Raw genomic sequence first — 22,087 nt, 5'->3', positions numbered from 1 at the left:
GAGACAATGCTGGCCTAGGAAGAGACATTCACATTCTACAGAAAGGTTTTCCTTTCCAGTCAAAGGGAAGGAATCAGCCTCACCTCACTTTAAACACGCTGCATAAAAACCAACACCATGTACCAGTACATGATATAACTTTGAAACTGGCTGATACTCTACTTTTTCAGCATTAAACTTGACACCCATGCTGAAGAAACAAGCGATGTCCTTGCAGTCACCACGGGTTTAAAATTTTTTCCCACCCTTTTAATACAAGGCTGGATAAGAAAGATGACGCTTTATTTTATATAAGGATCAGTGTTCCCCAGGCACCAGTAACAGAAAACAGGGAAGATGAAAGAATCTGCAGAAGGGTGGGATGGAGCGCAAAGGACTTGGGAGCCTCATACTGCCACAGCCACAGGGTGGAGGGTTCAGTCAGGCAACACACAAGCACTTGAGAAAACATGAGTTGCCTGCCATGAGATCTGCAAACTTCTGGAAAATAATCCAATTCCTACTCAGATCACCTAGGCAACAGGAAGTAACATTTTGAGGATGCTTTGCTAAACCACCATTTAATCCAAGCGGAACTTGGATTTTCCCACTGCTTTCAGAGTTGAAAGGACTTCACAAGCTTGTGTCCTTTCCATCCCACATCAGGGGTGCAGCTCTTTGGTGCACCAAGGAGGTGAGACCTGCCTTCAGACTCAGCCACCAGCTTTCCAGACAGCTTCAGGCAAGCCACCTCCTCTCTGTCTTCCCTGCCATTTACAGTGGAATCCCTCCAGCTATATCACAGAAGAGGTATATATGCATCTTGAGTTACATTCTGCAGCTGCAGATGTTCTTGCTGAAAACGGTAATGAGCATGGGAATTTTATGTTGGTTTTTATTATTATTACTATTACTACTACTATTACAGAAGACTGGCGAATACATACCAGAAAGCGCCCCACCAAATAATGACATCTTGAATTTCTATGCTTTGAAGCTTGCCTCCATCATATTTCTGTCTCACTTCTTCCTACAGTGCTATTTTCATTAATCAAATACAGAGTGTCTTTGAACAACTGAAATATAGAAAGTGCACACAGACAATTTTAACAACAACATTATTGTCTTGTAAAACCTTGCATGTTGACTAAAGCTGATAGATCCTCAGTTCTGGGAGCAAAATCATCATCATCACAATCCATCCTAAAAAATATAGTATGGGCATTTAGGAACATTTTTTTTCTCAAAAGAAGCTTGAATTATTACTGCCTCTGACTTTTCACTTTTTCCCAGTACATTCTTCCCACTTCACAGAATTTGTTTGGGAATCTAAGTTTCACACGGTGCTTCATGATATGTCAAGGATATTCCAGAAAGCAATAATGAAGCTAAAAACTGAAGCCCTGGACAGGGTATCCCAGACACAAGAACATCTATTACTTCACTGGACTTTCTGATGTCGCCACTAGAGGGACGTACATGAAGCTAAAAAATCCCCGAACAACCAACCAAGCAAAGAACCCTCATTAGCTGTCACCGATGCCCTTCAGGCAGCTGGTGTATTTGGAGAAAGGCATTTTGTTTCTTTTGAGGCAAAATTTGTACTTGCACCCCAGAAAATGCCGAAAGTATGAACACACAAGATTTTGCACTGGCAAACGAAACAGCCGTGGACACAAGTTTAATGGACACAGAGCTCACTGACAACCTGCTGTAGCTTCACAAATCATTCCAGCCATACCAACTTATCTTCAGCCCCACAGAATGTGCACAAAGTTCAGGGATATGCTCTCACCTTTTAACAGAACAATGCAAAAAAACAATATTATGCTTCCCCACATATATAATTTGGTCCCCAAATCGCTATCAGAAATGGTCCAAGCAACAAGTACTCATTCCAGGCACCTTTTTCACCTCCCACAGACCACCTGGCTTTGTGAGAACTGTCTACATTTCTGACACTACTTAAGCCATTTTCCAACATTATTAATGATCATCAAAATTCAGTGCAGGCTGCAGTGCTGAGGCAGGAAAAAAAAATCTCATTGTTGCTGCAATTACAACTAGTAGTGTTTAAAACAGGGTGGGAATAATATCCTACAGTGTCATTTTCATGATGATCTATACACTCACTAAAAGCCAATCTGGTGTACGCACACAACAGTGGTGGAAGAAGTTTATCACAAACTCATTGTGATATCACTAACTTTGCTTTTTTGCTACTTAAATTTTTAGAGATGCCACTGCCATTATATTCCAAATTCTTCTGTGTAGCAGGTGACCTCCAGAATGACAGCAGAGAGTCACAAATGATCGATATGGCTAACTTAGCACACCTCAGATCACATGCCCCACGAGCTAAGCAGGATCAATAGAAGCAATCCACTTCTAAATTAAAAGACACAAGTGAAAAATAGCGTTTTAACTTCAGCTTCATACACTATGCTTGAGTAATGGTATGTTTTTATGGAGTATGGGCGAATTTTTATAGAGTCTGTGCAGTCTTCTGTCACATGAAATTAATGTCACTGAGAACAGATGATTAAGCAGAATTATTTTAGTTGAAAGAAACTGAAATATAGAATTGTTCAGAAGTTTTCAGAAATTATTCACCTCTCTCACCTATTTTCAAAATAGACTAAGAAATAGCATTCAGAAAGCAGGCAATATTACTACTACTTCTAATACAAACACACACCATTTTAACCTATAGACTGCACTCATCCACCAAGACAGATGGGATTCTAGATAACAGGGTCTATGTGCAAAAATCTGTGATGTTCCACTAAATACAAAGGTACACACTCAAGCCACCTGAGCAAGGAGAAATATGTTTATTCTGCACATGCAGCATACCTCAGAGGAGATACTCAGACAGAGTTCTTCAATTTTTCTTTTAAATAGCTCTTACATCTAGATTTAATTCCTTCACTTTGTAAGCAGATGGCCTAAACTTCTACTGTCAGATTAATCTCAGGCTGAAAACAAAAAATCAATGAAGGCATGTTTCTGTTTTAGAGAAATTTTAAAGAAATTGTGTTTAAATCAGTTATTGTAGGTTATTCTTCCTTAGATACCAGTGCTTGAGTTCCACCAGAAAAATGACTGCATCTTTTGAATGTGAAAAAGTGCCTTATCTCCCCTTGCATGATAAACAGGACAGTTGTTTGGCAGCCCAAATCTGAGTGACAATCTCAATGTTTTATCAGATGCAGTATCATGAAGGGATCTTCCATACAAAAGAGAAAAGGCGAAGCAACACATATCACTCTGGAAATATGTGCCACAATCTCAGCCTTGCCCCTCTCCCCCAAACCCCTCATATACAGGTTATCATTAATTCAGACTGACACCATTAATATGCAAGGCTTGTACTACAGGCATCATCTTCACTAAATATGTGTGGATGCATAGGCACAGAAAGATGAGACTTGGTTCAGTGTCACAGAAGGAGACACTGGAACAAAAAGAAGATTTCTTCAACTTGGTGCCTTCACTGAGTTGCTGCTCAGTAGCCATGACAAGAAAGGCACGAAAACAGAGGTAAAAAGGGACACTACGTGCATTGACTTGTACAGAAATGAGTTTGAAATGAGCAGATTTTATGGTGGCAGCACAACAGCTCAATGGCATGAGCCACCAGCTCATTTCACAGGGACGTACAATTGAGGATGGTTTGGGTTTTGTTTTTCCAAAAACTAAGGAGACAAAACTGTTACGGGCACATCAACTAATTCTGCATCACGAGAGCTGCTGCTCAAGATGGGAGAGCGCTCCTTTCCCACGAGCCCTCACCATTAACCTTGTGAGAAACATGCAGCAAAGCTTCAGCCTTCATTTCCCTGGCTCGCTGAATCCATGCACCTCCAAGACTCACTTAAAGAAAAAAACACCCAGTTTTGAATCACCTTTTGAGGGATGAGAATGAGGCAGCGCATGCCAATGTGTTCAAGTGCAGAGAGGTGGCTCTCTACTAGATACGTTTTTGAGAAATGCATCCCCCCTCGTGAGGACGGGAAAGCTTTCAGGAGACCTTCGAGAAGGAACGAGCAGCGCTCAAAGCCGCTTTAGCGCAATGCGCGATTACACGGAGATATCTGTGCGGCGAGGCTGGGGCCCATTTGATTAAACAGCCTGTCTGCTCCCTCCACAAGATAGCAGAGGTACAATTAGTTCAGTCGGCAGTATCAGCAATGCCCTTGAGGTCCTGTGCTCCTGACGACTAATGAAGAGGCACTGCTGGCTGTCAGCACGTACAGGGGGAGCCATTCATCTTCCCGGCAGCATCAATTAAATCCGCCCGCATCATACCAGGAGTCAGGAATTCAGCACCCGGAAGGAGTCAGAGCAGCTGAATGGTTTAACACTTCGGTTTGGGGGTTTATATTGTGGAGAAAAGGGAATAAATTGTGCTAGCTATGCTGATGGCAAAGGGAACACGGAGAATCTGCCTGACAGCAGAGGCAGAGAGAGCACCCTCAGTGCTCAGGTGTGCGTACATGTGTGCTGTGGAAGGGAAATTTTTTTTGCATCAGGGCAGGAAATCTCTCAATACACAAACAATTTTTTCCTGAAGTCAACAGAAGAGAATTTGCTTATTGCATTGTACTGCCAATACTCTGCTAAGCCTTCAAGGAAAGCTGTTTGCTGGATGTGCTGGTTTATCCTCATTTAGGACATGGCAATTACTCCCGAGAAGACAAGGCAGGGAACTCTTGTCCCTTAGTTCTTACAGGGCTACATCCTTACAGAAAACACACAGCTCTATTTCAAAACAACAGGCTCAATACCTTCTAAAACATTTCTATCCCTGAGACATGATACTGCATCATATCAGCCACAGTCAAACGTGTCAGCTAATCATCTGCCCTGCTTGGTGCCTTACTGTAAAATCCAACCTTTCCCATCCCACAGAAATCTGGCTGTCAACAGGACTTACAGGACTAAAAAGTACTGATATCAGAGGAGAAAGATATTGAAGTAAAAGCTACAGTAAGCACCTGATATCTAACCTGCTAAGGTACATAGGAGCACTACAAAGAAAACTACTCTTTTAGCCAAAAAAAGATGTATCTGTAATTCCTGTTTTGTTTTACTTGTGTCCTTTAGGGAAAAAACACAAGTGAACTTACCAAATCTACATTTTCCAGACAGTTGTGGATCCTTCATTAATACCATTGTGAATCAGCGGTGGATGGCAAAAATTAGCACCTAGCGTGGCCTTCCCGTTTCAGACATTTGATAACTCATGGCAAAAATCTCAAAGGGCTCAATCTGCTAAACACTGTACAGCAACAGGGAACTCAAGAGGATTTGATAACTTCACAATGAACTGGCAGCCATTTATCTTCTCAAACCTCACAACACCCTTGTGGAAGCTAAAGGCTCTGTTTACTGACAGGGAGATCAGCGTGACACACGCACGCAAAACAGAGCGCACCTGACTCTCAGCCATGGGGGCACAGACCTGCCTATGCAAATCTCAGCTGACTTAAAGGAGTGAAAACTTAACTGCAGCAGAAGCAGCAAAATCGCTTATTATCCAACCTTTCATGCAGAGGGAGTTTAAAAAACCCCAATCCTCAAACCCATCTCACACCCCGTACCAGAACAGTTAACCTGCAAGTAATGAATTTGCCATAGAGCATGCAATTAAATACATGAAGAGACAAAGAAAAAGGCCTTTGGATGCCACTTTTCCTCTGACTAATGAAAAAAAAAAAAAAATTGTAACTACTTAAAAGTTCCGGGAATTCAGTATTTCACTCCCTTGCAGAGGTTTTAATTAAGAGCCTGACAAACTGACCTTTAATAAAAGTGGAGAGTGCTGAAGGTAATTCTTGCCTTCTGCAGTCTCCACCATCCATGACTCAAGATAAAATCTCATGTTGCCTGGGAGGAAGGGATGTAGCCCAGGATCCACAGGCACAAGATATCAGCAGACACACAAACACAGCAGAAAGCATCAGCAGAGACTCCAAGTGACTTTGCTGAAGTATTACCGTTCTTTCCTAAAAGTCTGAATAATCCCTTAGTGCAAAACTTTGACTTAAGCTGCAGACACATAACTTGGGGCTGCACAGAGAATGCTTTTAGTGGGATGAACTGACTTTGGTACCTCAGTATGACTAAAATGCAAATTCATCCACAGAGATGCAAATGCTAGACTGTGATACCTTGTCAGTGGTAAAAAAACCACAACACAGATGCACAAGTTTACAAGGAAAAGATTCCACTAAGAATATTGGAGATCAGTATTTGGAAATTTGTGTTCTAGTTTAAACAGTACTAAATAAGTATTAAAACTCATGCAACTGCAAAACTCATCAGAGAACTCTTTAGGATATTAATGTCTCTAAGGGGACTCATGATTTAGATCAGAGCAAGCAAACAGGTCACCTGCTAGTGAACATGGTCCTGAAAGTAACCTTGTCCTTTGTGCTAATTTTTCATGAAATCTGCATTAATACATTACAGGGACAAAGAAAGATGTGATCTGGTAACATCCAGATGGTGAGGTATCACTGGAGTGATGATCTGGCTTCTCACCTGAAGCTGCAAAATGATTTATCAGACTCAGAGAAGGGTATCAGCTAGCACACAAGGATCCCACGTAACAGCAGCTGGTGGGCTAGCAGTATGAGCAGCTCATTTTCCAGGATCAAAGTCCAGTCAATGATGAAGCACATTCCTTTGTCCATTCAATAACCATCATCTCTTCTAGACCAATTGCCTACATAGTCCCAGATGATTCTGAGCTGGCCGTGTTTCCTGAGAGCATCAGGAAATGAGGATTCAAGTCCTTGGAGCTCCTACAAGCATCCAGACATCCCTGGGAAAGCCATGAGCCCCTGCTGCAAGGCTTCTCATGCTGCACTTGCCTAGAATGCCTTCAGACAGCAACCCTTGAAGTGTCCAGGGGACTCTAAAAAAGACGCCTGAGCCTCGTGTGAGCAACAGTGGATGAGCCTGAGCTTCCCACATCTCTGTGCCTGGCTCCTCGTGGTGCCTCCTGCCTGCAAACCACCGCACATGAAAACCACAGCTGCACCCCTGTCCTGCACCTACGGGTGACACGCAACCCACTGAGACACAGCAAGGTCACCTGCTTCAGCTCCGTGGTAACACAGACACCTTCCCCCGTTACACCTGCACACCAAGAGGAAAAGCTCAGGTTTCCTTCAGAACACAACCAGAGCACAGAGTGAGGGTTTACCTACTACATAAAGCTCAGAACAATTAGCAAATACAATGCAATCGCTCCATCACAGCTTGGCTAAATGCGCACATTGCCCACTAAAAAGGTATTAATTTAAACCCTCTTCTGATTTTTGTTGACTATGAAACATTCCTCTGAGTGCAAGGGAAGCTTGTTAATAAGCACAGGCATCACTAATCAGTTCATGGTCACTGACTCCAGCACAGAAAACTCCCACACAGAAGCGTGGCGTGGGCCTTGAGCTGTACAGGGGAGTTTCTCTCCTGTACATTAACTTTGTCAGCACACCAAATATATTAAAAAAAAAAAAAAGGGAAAAGTTTTAAGCATTAAATCATCTAACGACTTAGGGAATGAACAGAATGTTTTCAAAATGCAAATTGAAGGCATCATCTGTATTTTAATTACAGCACCAAAACTGCAAGATACTTGTCTCCACACACATTTTTTTCATTCATCTTCAGAGACGGCTGCATACAGAGTATTAGTTTCATAGTATAAACCTACTCCCACGTACATTCCCAAAATAATTTGCATGTATTACCAATAAACAAACACACGCACACAAGTTTTCAGGCCGCCCACAGACACGAGAGACAAAAAGAGGACTTGTCACTTTTTCTTTTGGGATTGCAACTAAAATTGCTTCAACTTTTAATAGAGGGAAAATAATGCAAGAGCAGCATGAGCTTCAGAACCATACATTGAACACAATGCTCAGTTGACAAAATTTTAAAAGTCTGCAAACAGATCCTGTTGCTACATAGCTGATTTCCCATATGAAAGCTAACAAGGGCTAAACAGAACCTTAGCTACAATACATTTTTCTGTATTACACTCAATGAGCTCAGTTGTGTCGCTGTCAGCCTATAAAACTGACTTTTATACTGAGTCACTAAGAGGATACAGATGACAAACAGCTCCATTACAGAAGGCTGACAAATTCTTGCCTTGAGAAGCAACAGTGACATGACAACAGTGGCAACACTCGCCTAATTCTTTGCATAAAATACAGTTGGCACTTCTACTTCACTACTACACATCTGCACTGCAATGCCTCCTCCACAGTCAGTCTGAGACTTCATTTTAATTTCATCCACCAAAGACCAGTGCTATGGCATGAAATGTCCTGATTTTCCAAAAAAACTTATTTTTGGTCATGAATCCTTCGTATAATATGTCCAGTAGGAAGTCTCTATAGCTACATGCTTATTAACATGGGGTGAGGGGGGGGGGCAGGAAATAAATACACTGGTGCTATCCTAAAACACATTCAAAACCCCACTCTCAGAATCAAAAACAAGCAAAACAAAAAAAGCCTACCTGATTCGCAGAGATGCTCCAGACAAATACTGAACTCGGCCCAAAAGTAACTAGAAATTACTTTTTACCTTGACTCCATAGAAAGGTGGCATAACAAACATTCTGGGAAATAACAAGAGTGACTGTGCTCTGAACTTGGGCATGAAGGATAAGCATCCCCAGGGTCAGCATTATCAGACAGATTAAGGTATCATATAAATCAGGACATATGGAGAGTTCTCTTAATTTCCAACAGAAACGAGATTTCAGTCCACTCCAGAATTGCAATGCAAATAAATAGGTTTCTTTCAATATTTTGAACATATAAAAAAGAGACTTTGAGGAGAGACAGTGAGGAACTTTTCAAATCTGTTTGATTTGAGATTTGGGTAAGCGTTTAACCTCAGAGAAGTTGCCTTTGTGTAATGATCCCCTTCTGCCCATGGCTTTCATAATCAAGCTCTGAAGTCTACTTCGTATTTCTTACACTTTTACAACATATTATAACTTGGCACATCAGTGAACACAATCACATTTGTGCCCTGATACTAAGACGGTTTAAAGCCAAGAAAAACAGACATCACCATCTATTTGCCCTTCCAAATAGCCATGATAGGAGGTAATTTGAAAAGTAATACCAGGATTAACAGCACAAATTGAATAAATACACTGGGCTGACTGGATGTAGAAACAGAATTGTTTAGCTTGCTTAAAATCAAGTTGAATCATTAACCCAACATTGCAACATCCACCACTGAACCATGTCCCTAAGGATCACATCTATACATCTCTGAAATAACTCCAGGTATGGTTGACTGCCCTACTTCCCCTTCCCACAAGCCTGTCTCAATGCCTGACAACCCTTTCAGTGAAGCAATTTTTCCCAATATCTAATCTAAATCTCCTCTGGTGCAACTTGAGGCCATTTCCTCTCATCCTATCACTTGCTACCTGCAAAAAACTCCCTACCCAGCTTCCTTTTCTCCAGGCTAAACCACCCCCAGCTGTTCCTCAGCCCTGTGCTCCAGACCCTCCCCAGCTCCACTGCCCTTCTCTGGGCTCACTGCAGCACCTCAGTGACTTTTTTTAGTGAGGGGTTCAGAACGGGACACAGTGCTCAGGTGTGGCCTCACCAGTGCCCAGCACAGGGGACAATCCCTGCTCCTGCCACACCATTGCTGATCCAGGCCAGGCTGCCATTGGCCTCCTTGGCCGCCTGGGCACAACGTTCAGCTGCTGTGGAGCCCTCCCAGGTCCTTCTCTGCCGGGAAGTTTTCCAGCCACTCTGCCGCCAGCCCACAGATCCACACGTGGCTGTTGTGATCCAAGAGCAGGACCTAGCACTTCCTTGCCCTGAAGAATTCTGCTTTACACTGACAAATAAAATACACATCTTTTTCCTATGCTGCCTGGGGGTGAATGAAAAAATTATGAGCCAACATATTAACAAATTAAACCTTTTTTTTTTCCTTGAATTGGAATCATTAATCACCTTCAGCTTCTGTTCTGGCAGAACAGATGTGGCCATTTGTCACTGAGGACAAACTGCAAAGGCTTTAGATAGGAGCAGAATATCCTACCTGGAACAACTTCAAAAAGGAACTTTCCTGGACTTTCTTCATTGCAGGGATGCTCAATTACCCTGTTTCCAGGCAGAAAGATGGTACCCTAGAGAAAAAAGTAAGAACAAACATGGGATTAAAACTGCTACTATACTTCTGACAGACTAATGCTGCTTCTTTTTAGATTGGTTTTAACATGAATTTTTCACTGTAAACACCTGAGCAGGTAGTTTCCAAAGTGAGATCAAGGAGGGATTATCCCAAAAGCCAACATCACAGATCCCTTTAATTAACTGAGGCATTTGATAATAGCTTTAGCTTTTTTTAAACTCTTGGGTATTTGATACCATGCAGAGTTTTGTACTTATCACATATTCTAATCCCACTGTTCTGCAGGAAAAATCAAGACATAAAACCAAGGGTTAGTAAAGAGCTAGGAAGCTGCATGTGTGAGGCAGGGGAACTCCCCAGCCAGGCTTCTTGGCTGAAGAGTACCCTCAGTTTGTGGGGTGCATACCCTGTTCCTGCTCTTTTCCCATAGCATCCCAGGGAAGAAATACAGAGATAACATCCCACTTCCACCCAGTGGCTGCAGCCTGCCAGGCTGCTGGTGCTAAGGCACAGCAGGCACAGAGAGAGTCCTGTCCAAAGATGTGTTTGCTACAGGCAGAGAGATGTCAGAAAAGCTCTGTGATGGACATTGAAAGCCTTTATTACAATTTTATTACCTTGAGAGAGCAGGTGGGGAATTTTAGCTTTGCATACTTCTAGTAACACTCAAAGACAAAAGCAACCCCTGCAACTCTCAAAACATTTCTGGGGCTGTGCTGAGGACACAGTTTATTCCCTCCCCTTTGGTCTGCTGACATGTGGCATGGATAGACCACCCCTTTCCTCTGAGAGCTCTTTTCCTTTCTTAGAAATTACAGCTCCTCCTAGTACCATTTCAACCTCAGTCAGAGGCACTCCTCAGTGAAATTATGCTGGGATGTCTGTCCAGGGATAAATTTTCAGAGCAACATCCTAAGAACTGTATTAGGTACAAGCTCTCCACCACTGTTAATGGGAGATAACACCTACTCAATAACATTCTCCAGTTATGGCATAATGGGGCCCCCATCTCCAAAGTAAACAACTTACATAACTTACAGATCTTAAACACAGTAATACCTCAAGTAAGGTCCTTATCCCCTGATGGATCATTGAATCCAACATGGAGCACCATTTTCCAGAGCAGTTTCAACCAAATGCCAAAATATGCCAGACCCCTCATTTAAACAGCCCTAAAGATATCCCTGTACTTGAAAAACATCAATTTTGTTATCCAGTATTCATTGCTATGACCTGGAACCTTCATTAGGAGCAGAACCATTTACAGTTATTGGGAATTCGTGACAAGCGGAAACACTACAGTCTTCTCACAAAGGAATCCTTGCAAACTGACAGGAGAAAGTCACCTGAAAGAACAGGTAACAAATGTTTCACAAAATCAGTACTTGTGCCAGCTGATGTGGAGTCTGGGCTCTACACCAGCTCGTCAGTGCTGTGCGCCAGCAAGAACTGTGTTATCACAGGAAGGCAAAGAGAGGGTGCATCAGAACATACAAAATCACCTCCATTAAACACTATGATGCGTGCTGCAGATGAAACAGCACAGCTTTCTGCTGAGGTGGTACAAGCAGCAGGTATTAGCAGTTGTGGGCAGGTGGCCCCACTCACTGCATATACAAATGTATCATAAGCATTAAGTGCCTTGGTCCAATAACTCCACTCGGAGCCATCTTCCTTCATTCCTACCACAAGCAGCAGCTGTTAATAGATGTCACACTCCAAAGTCTGCTGTGAAATATCTTACTAGGCAAGCAAAATATCATAAACAAAAGTTATTACATGAACAGGAAAACTTAAGTCCTAATATCGTTCAATTTCTAATATTAACACCTAAAGAACCAGGAAATGTAAGGAATACATTTTTTTCTGAGACTTATGGGAGAACAGGAATAAGAATCTCTAAAAGGCATTTTAACTATATTTGGTTTTGTCACATGCAATAGACCACTAAGACTGGTGTAACTTTCTTGCCCACTTTCAGATTGAGCTGGTTTTACCCAGAAGCTCCACCCAGCACACCGGATGAACAGATCACTCTTCATGCTGGAGTTTCACTGTCTGGGGAGCTTGCATCACTGAGGGCATACAACACAAGCCAATCGTAGGTCATGATATTCAATTAAACAAAAATACAAAATTAACGAGACCTAGCCTACAGCACTGTACACTAAAATCAATTCATGAGACAGTAAATGAAAATTGCATTCAACTTTGCTGTCAACTCATTAGCAACAGGCACACTGCAAACTCATTACAGAGTGATGTTTTCTGATTCTTTGGTGCAAAACTCTTTTACCATTTAGAGGGAGCTCTCTTAATGACAGGTTTTTGAGAACATAGAAACAAAAGTGATATATTTATAACCCTATCACCTTAATTTCATAGATGAAACCTATTCCATCTACTAAAATGTAAAGCCTAAAGCCACACACAATAGCTAAGTTAATATGAAGAGAAATCAAACAGCAACACCATACAGAATATTGCCTTAATTTAAAAAGAAAGTGTCCTCAAGTGATGACTTTTATTTCACTATTTCCAGAACTATTATTGCAAACATCAGTGTACATTAAATACTTCAATATATATATGTGAGGGGATTTTTTTAAATTAAAAAAATAGCTTTGTTTGTGCAACACGCACCTGGGTGCCCAACTCTAGCGGAGAAAGCATTAAGGGAGCAATTGCAGCTCTCTCACTTCCCATTCTGTCTGCTTTCGCACACCCATCCGTCTGCCTTCACCGCCCAGCAACACTTCCCCCTTGCTAAGTTTTGTGGCTGTCTCCATAGCTGCACTGAGGCTGTCTGCAGTGTCCCTTTGCTGAGTTCCTCGGCAGCTGATGCCCAGGGAATATACCTGCACTGTAACAAAGCCCTGGCTGCGGGGTATCCGATATAAATGGGGTCACCGTACCACTGTTGGTCCCCTTGCTCAATTTCCTTTCTGGGCCCTTAAGGTGCAACATTAGGCCCGTCCTTACAGCCAGGATAGTCCCAAGAGTATGGACTATCAGTCAGTTGCCAAGCTTCAACAAATTTAAACTCTGCTTTCTGCCTCTAGTATCTAATTCCAGAGGGGAGTAAGAGAAAACCAACTCTATAGCCTTAGACACCTAACAAGATGGCAATTTGCATATAAAAGAGGAAGTTGATTTCCAGAGGAAATACATGTTTTGACTTGAGTGTCAGTGCATGTGTGCATGCAAATGTTCCATAATAAGGCAGTTTCACATTGCTTCGCATCGAAGTCTGCAGCTCATTCAAAATATTTTAAAAAAATCTCAACTCAAGACTGCAGATTGGACCAGATTAATATTTTGCTTTCAAAAGAGGAAAAAATAAAAACCAAACCAGCATGGTGCCAGCAGCAATCAAGACACACAGTCCATAGAAATACAGGAAAAAGGGAAGTGGGAGAAAAATGCAGCCCTGACCCAAGTCCCCCCTGGCTCCCATTGCCATTCTGTTTGCAGGCTGTGCCTCCACCAGGTCAGCAGTGTTTTGCAGAGCTCCTGCTGCAGTATGCCCGAGTTGTTTTTCCATTTCCAACACTTTTGTCCTTTCCAGGGCAGTTCTGCTTCTCTAGCTGAGCATTCAGGATGACTCACAGCATGTAGGAGAAATGTGGATTGCTCAAGAAGCATTGGCCTTTTCCCTAACTGAATATCAAAAGCCCACTTTCAAAGGAGATTCTCACACACATGGATTTTTCTGTAGCACACTGTTGCTTCAAACTAAAGATCTCCTATATAGCAGAGCAACATGTCTGTCAGAATCAAAACTCTGCATATATGAAGCGTTTAACTTGAGAAAAAATACTGCTCCATTAACTAAGTGCTTGATAAAATACTGCAGTGCAGCAAGAATGACATCAATCTACTTTGGATTAGTCTCACAGCACGATACAGTCTTGCTCAAATAGATGTTTTATCCCATGCTGGTCCCTCAAAACATTTTCAGCACCATTCAGCAGCTGAACTTCGGGAGGAAGCACGGAAGAGGAGACAGGATGGCCACTGCACAAGTGCTTCATGAGGAGCAGCTGACAGATGGTATTTCTGTTTGCACGCTCCGTGTAACACACTGCAACAGGAAAGCGACCCTGTGCCTCCTGCCGGCTCTGCTCCATTACCTTCCCCTAGGTACACACCCCCCTGCCTTATTTAAACTCGGTTTTTTGAAGCAGACTTACCACCTTGTCTAAGAGATACCAGGTTTTGCCCAAGAAAGCTTATGATACAAGAATTGCAATGCTTTGAAGATGCTGATTGGCAAATGTGAAGACAAATACGTGATTTTAAATATCTCTGGATGGATTTTACTCAAAAACAGAGTACATGAGGCAATTAAGTGCTTTCTTGCCAAAATAATGTTTTCAGGTTTTATCCTGATACACTTCCGCGGGGCTATTTGTAGTTTGTCCTGCTACCCTTTAAAAAAGGATGAGGAGTACACAGTACCAACAGTTATACCAAATGTTCTTGCCCCTCCAGCTTTGAATATTTATTACTGAATTCTACTTTGGCTTTCAAGTTAAGCACTTCATTTACACATCTGTTTTTGCGGCTTCATGGAAAATTTATGACATCAGCTCTCAGAGAGGCAGGAAGGTCATCAGCCAGGAAAGAGGCAGCTGATGCAGAGGATGAAGAGACAGAAGGGGTCTTCGTGTACTTGTGTCCTCTGCATGACTCACAGCCACATCCAACACAGCAGTGCTCTGTGGTTTCTTTTGTCACTGTTGCTGTTTCTGGAAAGTCTGGGCTGTCAAACTTTGGAACAAGAGTGGACTGCAGCTCAGAGGCTATCTTAAACTGAAAAATACTACTTTTAGTGAATAATATTCTCAACATCACTAGCATTTACAAGGTTACTGCTAGAAAGGCATCTACTGTATTCTACAGAGAAGCTTGTTAATCAATGTAAATTAAATAACATATGTGATACATATGTACAAGTATATTTCTCAACATGTATATACAGATGTGCACATGTCCTGTGATTTCATAAATAAATGATGCATAGCAAAGAATGAGAAAGAACATGCAAGTTGTTATCAGTTATTTATAAATTCTTGCTCCTCACATTGTTGTTTCTGCTTTTAAGCTACCACGAAAATAGATCTCAAGTCCAAGCCTTTCACACTGTCAGGAGCCTACAGACACAAGGTCAGGAGGAAGATTTACAGCACAGAAAGAAATCCACTCATACTGAGTTCAGTGATGAATGAAACCCTGCACTATGGTCACCACAAGCAGTTTGACTGCAGTGGTTCTTTAAAAATTCCCTACTTCCACCATTACAATTCATTTCCAAGACCCCAGTGAAATCACTCGTCGCAAAAGGGCACAGCAACTCTGGAAGCCAGCCCTTTCATCTGACTGCCTACGCAGAGATATCTACTTCAAACTGGGCCTGAGCAAGTTCTCCAGCTGGCTCCAAGCCCTGGGCAGTGCAAATTTCTTTAATTTTTATCATAAGAATGGATTTCTATACCACTTAAAGAACCAAAGCACTGGAAGAAGTACATTTAGTGCAGGAGGTGATACACTCCTTGGCTCATAGTTATTGCTGCCCTTTACAGTTTTGCAATACACAAAAGGAGAAAACAATCGCCGGGGTGACTTTTCAGATTTTAGAGAGTAACATGACAGGAATTTAGTGCAGGAAAGAAATTACAAAAAAACCAACCAACCCAAAAAAACCCAATCCCCGAACAAAACAACTCCAGGGTCGGTTGGATGAAATTAAGCCATTACACAGCATACATTTTTCTGGCACAAATACCGTTGCATTTGACATTTTCTTGTGCCACTAAGTTAACACATTTCTAGAGTTTGTTTCTGTTGAAGAATGAGAACTATTGTTTAGTTCTCAGAAACTCTGCAAACAGAAGCCTAAAGAGATCTTTTTTCCTTTACCTAAAGCAGTGTTCAAACCTACCTAATAGCTTAATATTAAAAAGAAAAAAGAAATGCTAAATTCTTTCCTGTGGTGGTGAATACCATCCATATCGTTTGCCTTATATGAAACACCAAAACATTTATTCTGACATGAGAGATAGAGCTGACAGTTTTATAACTATGTGACTACAGTTTCTTTAAAGACTTTCCTCCTTCTCTTCTGTCAGACATTTCACTTAATGGTTGAGTGCTTCTCTGCTTGAAAGAAACTTCTTTCCTCAAGAATGAAGCACTCTTGGCTTGAGCAGCCACCAGGCAAAAAACTCCCTTTTTTGTTCCATAAGAGAAAGCAAGCTCATGCAAAGTTAAGCTATTGACAGCACAAAAAATTAAGTTTGCCTAAACCCAGCAGCTAGATCCATATTGCATGCCTGTGGTTTTGATTTCTCTAGTAAAGGCAAGAGAGAAGAAACAGCTGTGATAAGACTGAGCTCAGGTCAGAGAAGAGGACAGGTCACAGGGTTCAGGAGCAGGAGGTGCCTTCCTGGGGAACCCACTCTGCAGTTGCTACATTCCTCACAGAAATGTCCTTGGGTATTTCGTAAAGGCAAAGAAAAAAAATAAGATGCATAAATAAATTCAGAGAGTGCACTGAGTTTAAGAACACATGAATGCAAGCTGAGATCATTATTGCATGCACACATGGAAGTTTTGATAAAATAAATTAGGCTTTGCAATGGTCATTAAGTTTTGATCAACACAAAAATGGAACTGACCACTACTGAAATTTAGAGATTTCTACTACAGGAAAAATACTTCCAATAGCTCTGGTCAGTAAGAAATTCAGCTTTTAACTAGATAAAACTGTTTTCCCAAGATAAAAAGCCAATAAAGCACCAGAACACAAAGGACCAAGTCTTGCTTTAGACATCTCTTCTGCAAAGGAAATTTATCTACTTCCAGTCCTGAGCACATCTAGGTCAAAACAATGCAATTATTCCCCAAAAGGATAATATTTGACAAGGGGAAAATTTCAAGTATGACCTCTCATTTATACACAAAGCTCTCCAGTGACAGTCTGGACAGATACAGCAACACTGTGAGAGAGGCTCTGGCCTGTTTGGAAGTTTGGTTGACGTGAGCCCCCTGTGAGACATTCCTGAAGGGCACAGGAGTCCAGGAAGGCTCGACATTTTTCAAGGGGGAAGCCTTAAAGATGCAGAAGCAAGCTGTCCCCATGTGTCAAAAGACAAGCTGGTGAAGAAGACCACCAGCCTGGGTGAACAGAAAGCTTTGGCAGAGAGGGAAAAAGAAGGAGAGTTTATGATGATTGGAAGTAGGGGCAGGCAACTCAGGAGGACTACAAGGATGTGGTGAGTAAATTAGAGTATGCAGAGAGTAAATTAGAAAGCCCCAAACTCAACTAAAACTTAATCTGGCTGTAAAAGACAGTAAAAATGACTGTATAAATGCATTAGCAACAAAGAAGGGCTAAGGAAAATCTTCACCCTTTACTGGATGTGGGGTAAAATGTAGTGACAAAGGATAAAGAAAAGGCTGATGCACTCAATCCCTTCTTTGGGATCAGAACCAGCCAGCACGGATTTATGACAGGCAGGTCAGCTAACTTGATTTCCCTCTATGACAAGGAGACCCCCTTAATACATGAGGAAAGGGCTGTGGATGCTTATCTAAGACATTAATAAAACCTTTTACACAGCTCCCCACAACATTCTCCTGGAGAAACTGGCTGCTCCTGACTCTTCACTGGGTTAAAAAACTGCCTGTGTGGCTGGGCACAGAGAATGGTGCAAATGCAGTTAAATCCAGCTGGCAGATGGCTACAAGTGGTGTTTATCTGCTGGGGGGAAGTAGGAAGACCCTGGAAGAGGGATCAGAACAGGCTGGATCCATGGGACAAAGCCAACTCTATGTTTTCTCCAGGAAACCTATATACGGCAAATTACCCCACCTAGGACAATTAACTTCCATGTCAATGTGTAAGCAAAGGTTGAAGTTGCTGCAGATTTCCTAAAAATTACACATGAAGTACAGCTTTTACAGCATAAAAAAGGTGGCAGAGAGACATGGAAATGGGATTACAGTTCCATTGAAGTTGGTTTTTTTCCTGTCCAAATATTCTTGATGGTTTTTGTCTAACAAGACCATTTCATGCAAATATGCCTAACTTACGTAAGTTATGATCTTGCAGTTTTTTATGGGAAGAAAAAAATTTAGTTTCACATGGAAAAATTTCAGAGGTTAATGGCAAGGGTTATCTATTTGTTTTGCAAGGCTTTTTAATGACTATACTGCTTGCTGGTTTAACAACTACACATTGTTTATATTTAATCTATATAGAAAATGTTTTATGAGTATGGCTTTGAAAGTGCTACTACACTACAAATACCACAATCACTGAATAAATAGCTAATTTAGCTTTCTGGCATCTGTGTAAGATACTTCCTTGGTCCTTCTTTAAGGGATTACATTAAGTAGCAGTGATCCTATCTCAGGGGGAGACTAAGGTCATGTCTTTTGTGCTACCCACACAAAATACGTTCCACCTAAACAAGGAACACAACTGGAAAATTCGGATTCTCTGATTACAAATTACTTCTCCTGCAGTATTGTTTGTGTGCAGTAGGTATTTCCATATCTTACTTTTAGTTCAGCATCTTCACTTGCTTCATTCATTCTGTGATACTGTTTCCAGTTTGAAACTCGGGTTCTTGGATAGTTTTATCTTTATAACTCATTGGAATCACACACTTTTATAGTTTGTGCATGAGATTTAGCTGTTTATTATTAGTCTTATCCATAACATGTTTTTTGAGGACAATGCCTAAATTACAAGCTATGCAAGAAAAGGTGCCAGATAATCCCCAATTTAAATAACTTTGATTTAAAATCAAGGCAGGGTTTAGTAAGAGTTAGTTTAGGTCAAGTCAAGTACCAGTGAACCAGTTCAGTACTGCAGAATACATCCACATTTCTGCAATTCTGCTTGCACAAGTTAGGCTGAGGGGTTTTGTGTACATGTGGTTTCTTCATAATCTTCAACTGGCACAACGTGCATTCAGAACCATTTCAAGTTGTGGCAAGCTGTTGACATCAGTTCAGCTCCATGAACTGATGTGGACCACAAAATCAACCTAGGGAAAGGCAACAACCACTCAAGGACCAGCATAAACAATTCCTCTCAGTGCTGGTTTAATCGACCTATTGTTTCCCCTTGGATATCCCCTTTCGAGAGTTTGCTACTACACATGGGAGACCATACCAAAGCCAAGCCACAGAGCTGCTCCCTCTGTATGCAAAAGTTTCCAGAAGGACTTGCTCCTGCACCTTACCAGGGTCTGCAGGGAGGCTGACATTTTTAGAGATATCTTTTAAAAATAGCCAATATTTTTCAAGACTATGCTGTCTCAAAATAGCACTTACTTCACTGAGAATAAATAAGACTCATAATCTAGATTTTTACACTGTTCTCTAAATACCACTACTAATTGTATTTTACAACATTCTGTAAACATACAGCAAAAATAACTGAGTATACCTGGGCTTATTACAGCTTTTTAAAATTTTACAGATTTAAATATCAAAACATCATTTATCTGCTTTCCCACAAGACAGTGTGAAAAGTGTTCTGCAGACCTGTTGAGGGGGGTGTATCTTGCAGAGTGCCAGACAGTCTGGAGTAAAAATGGATTCAGGGTGACTGGAGGCCAGCATTATTAACTGCACTCCAGCAGCTGCTCTGTTCCAACCATATTAATAAAAATACCTTAGATTCCATGTTGTTATTTTAATAAGTTAGCAAAATATAAATGACCATGAAGGCTTTCACGGTCTGCAGGAGAAACTGCAGAAGCCTTTACAAAAGCAAGAGGATGAAATGCAGTTTATGGAAGAGGAGAAACCAAGCAGTGTTTACACAGCAGGTGAATAGAAACAAAGCTCCAGGTTTTCCGGCAAACACAGGAATATTCTGGCCACTGAACTGCTCCCTGCATGGAGCTATTGTTGAAAAGGGGCCTTTCTTCCAGCTATTAAGAAAAAGTAGTCCGTATCAGTCATCTGCTGTCAACACTTTGGAATCTGCTTTTTTTGAGAGACAGCTCCAGAAGCTTTAAGGATTTCTAGATGCACATTTATTTCCACTCCACATTTGTTTTCTCCAAAGTAAAAACACAGGGCAAATGTCAAATTAGTCAGCCCACCAATCTGCAAGTAAAACTTTACTTTGGAGCTCAACCAGAAGTGGCCTCATTTTCTGGTATGCTCACAGCTACAGAGCAGTGACTCCAGCTGGAGCTGGGATCATCACAGGAAACCCAGGTACCAGTCGGGATGTAGCAAGGAAAAGAAGGGTGCATCTCAAGTTTATAGCCGTTTGTGAAAACTATCACACTATTTTGTCTCCTGAGACAAAATGCAACTCAGCCAAAAGAAAAACAGAAAAGCTCCTGAATTCCAGTATCCACTTGGGTCACTAGCTTGAGGATGCTTTCACAGGCTGTTTGCTGAAGCCAGAACACACGATGAAGGTAACCAACGACATTTCCTTACTATTTTTAAAGGGTATAATTTTACAACACCAGTGCTGCTACCAATGGCTATGACTGATCCTGCTCCTAACTCTGCCCATGTACGTCACAAATCTCTACACAGCTTTCTCCATTGCTACTCTACCTCCGCACCACCCTGCTTTTAACTTCTTCTAGCTCCTTTCTGCCCTTCTACATCCCTTCTGCAATATCAGTGAGCTTCCATCTGGTCATTGCACAGCTTAACTAAATGCTGAGCATTGTTGACTGAACCAGAAATGATCTCCACGTCCACGCTAAATCAAAGTCAATCAAGGACCTATACAGGAAGAATCCAGTATGCTTCTGGATGAAAAAAAAAAAGAGTGGGAGTTCACTGAAGTGCATAAGAGAATGCATCCTGTTGGGGTTTCTCAGATGAGAAAGTTCTGGGAAGACCTTCTAGGAGCCTTGCAGTACCTACAAGAGGGATGGAGAAAGACTTGTGAATACTTTTCCCACCTGCTATGAAAAAACCCTCCACCAACCCGTGTCTTAGAGGTCTTAATACACTGAAAGGCCTTCTCTCTCCCACACATGGAAGCATAACATCCTGGCACATTTTTGGTTTTCTCTCAGAAATATCATCTTATCCATTTAGAAAATCCAGAGCAACTAACTTCCCATTCATCTAACGATGTAACATGAGGTTGGGAACCCTTTGACTCCCAACAAAACACAGTCTCCCTGTGGCTTTCGACAAAAGGCCCGTCCTCATGGCTGTGCTGCACAAAAGCCACATTTAATGGCTTCTTCACTGGTTTGCTGAAATTCTAATTAAAACACCAGAGCTGCTCCACTCATAAGCATTTGCTACACGGTACTTTAGAGTGCCTGAGATAAGGCAAGTCTCAGCAAAAGAAAGTGACAACATTAATTAAACTTTTCTGTTAAATACAGAACAGTTCATTAAAAGCTTTAACAGGTGGCAGGTTTGGCAGCTCTATTGTGTGCAGGCTCTAGACAGATTTATCATGCCTTTCATTTTAAAACATTTATGTGAACACATTTGCTGAGATAAATTATCTTGTTCACAAAAGCATCCTGATCAAGGTTGCTGTTTAAAGTGTTACATCAATCAAACCATGTTGTAAAAATCTTAGCATCAATTTTGACAAACAGCATCTCATATTTATAGCTTTGGTGCCCTCTCCATTAGTTTCCCATTCCAGTTTTGCTATTTTGTACATTTTAGATCTACAGTAGTCAAAGAAGTACTGAACACAAAGTGGCTGCGTCATGTGAAATGGCTGGACAGATACCCTGGGGAAAGCAGACAGAAGGCACACTGCTGCTATCTCATAGCAACTCAAAAGAAGACATCTAGACTCACAGGAAGATTTGGGGAGTCTCATGAGGGATTGAAATGAAGGGCTAATTTCAAGGAAAGGCAAGATTTCATCCATTCCAAAGCTTTTCAT

General features: G+C 41.5%; 1 protein-coding gene across 9 annotated transcripts in view; it reads right to left on the bottom strand.

Annotated features, from left to right (window-relative positions):
* ARHGAP24 (Rho GTPase activating protein 24) overlaps positions 1–22,087 on the bottom strand; it is a 259,095-nt gene that overhangs the window by 107,627 nt on the left and 129,381 nt on the right. For all 9 annotated transcript variants that reach the window (XM_040064711.1, XM_040064712.1, XM_040064710.2 and 6 more), the window contains exon 3: positions 10,081–10,168. In XM_040064711.1, coding sequence (XP_039920645.1) covers positions 10,081–10,168 — 88 coding nt within the window. The remainder of the gene's footprint in view (positions 1–10,080; positions 10,169–22,087) is intronic.

This window comes from Hirundo rustica, chromosome 5 (genome assembly GCF_015227805.2).
Source record: "Hirundo rustica isolate bHirRus1 chromosome 5, bHirRus1.pri.v3, whole genome shotgun sequence".
NCBI lineage: Eukaryota > Metazoa > Chordata > Aves > Passeriformes > Hirundinidae > Hirundo > Hirundo rustica.
Note: the sequence above shows the minus strand (reverse complement) of the source record. Positions and strands in the feature narration are given on the sequence as shown.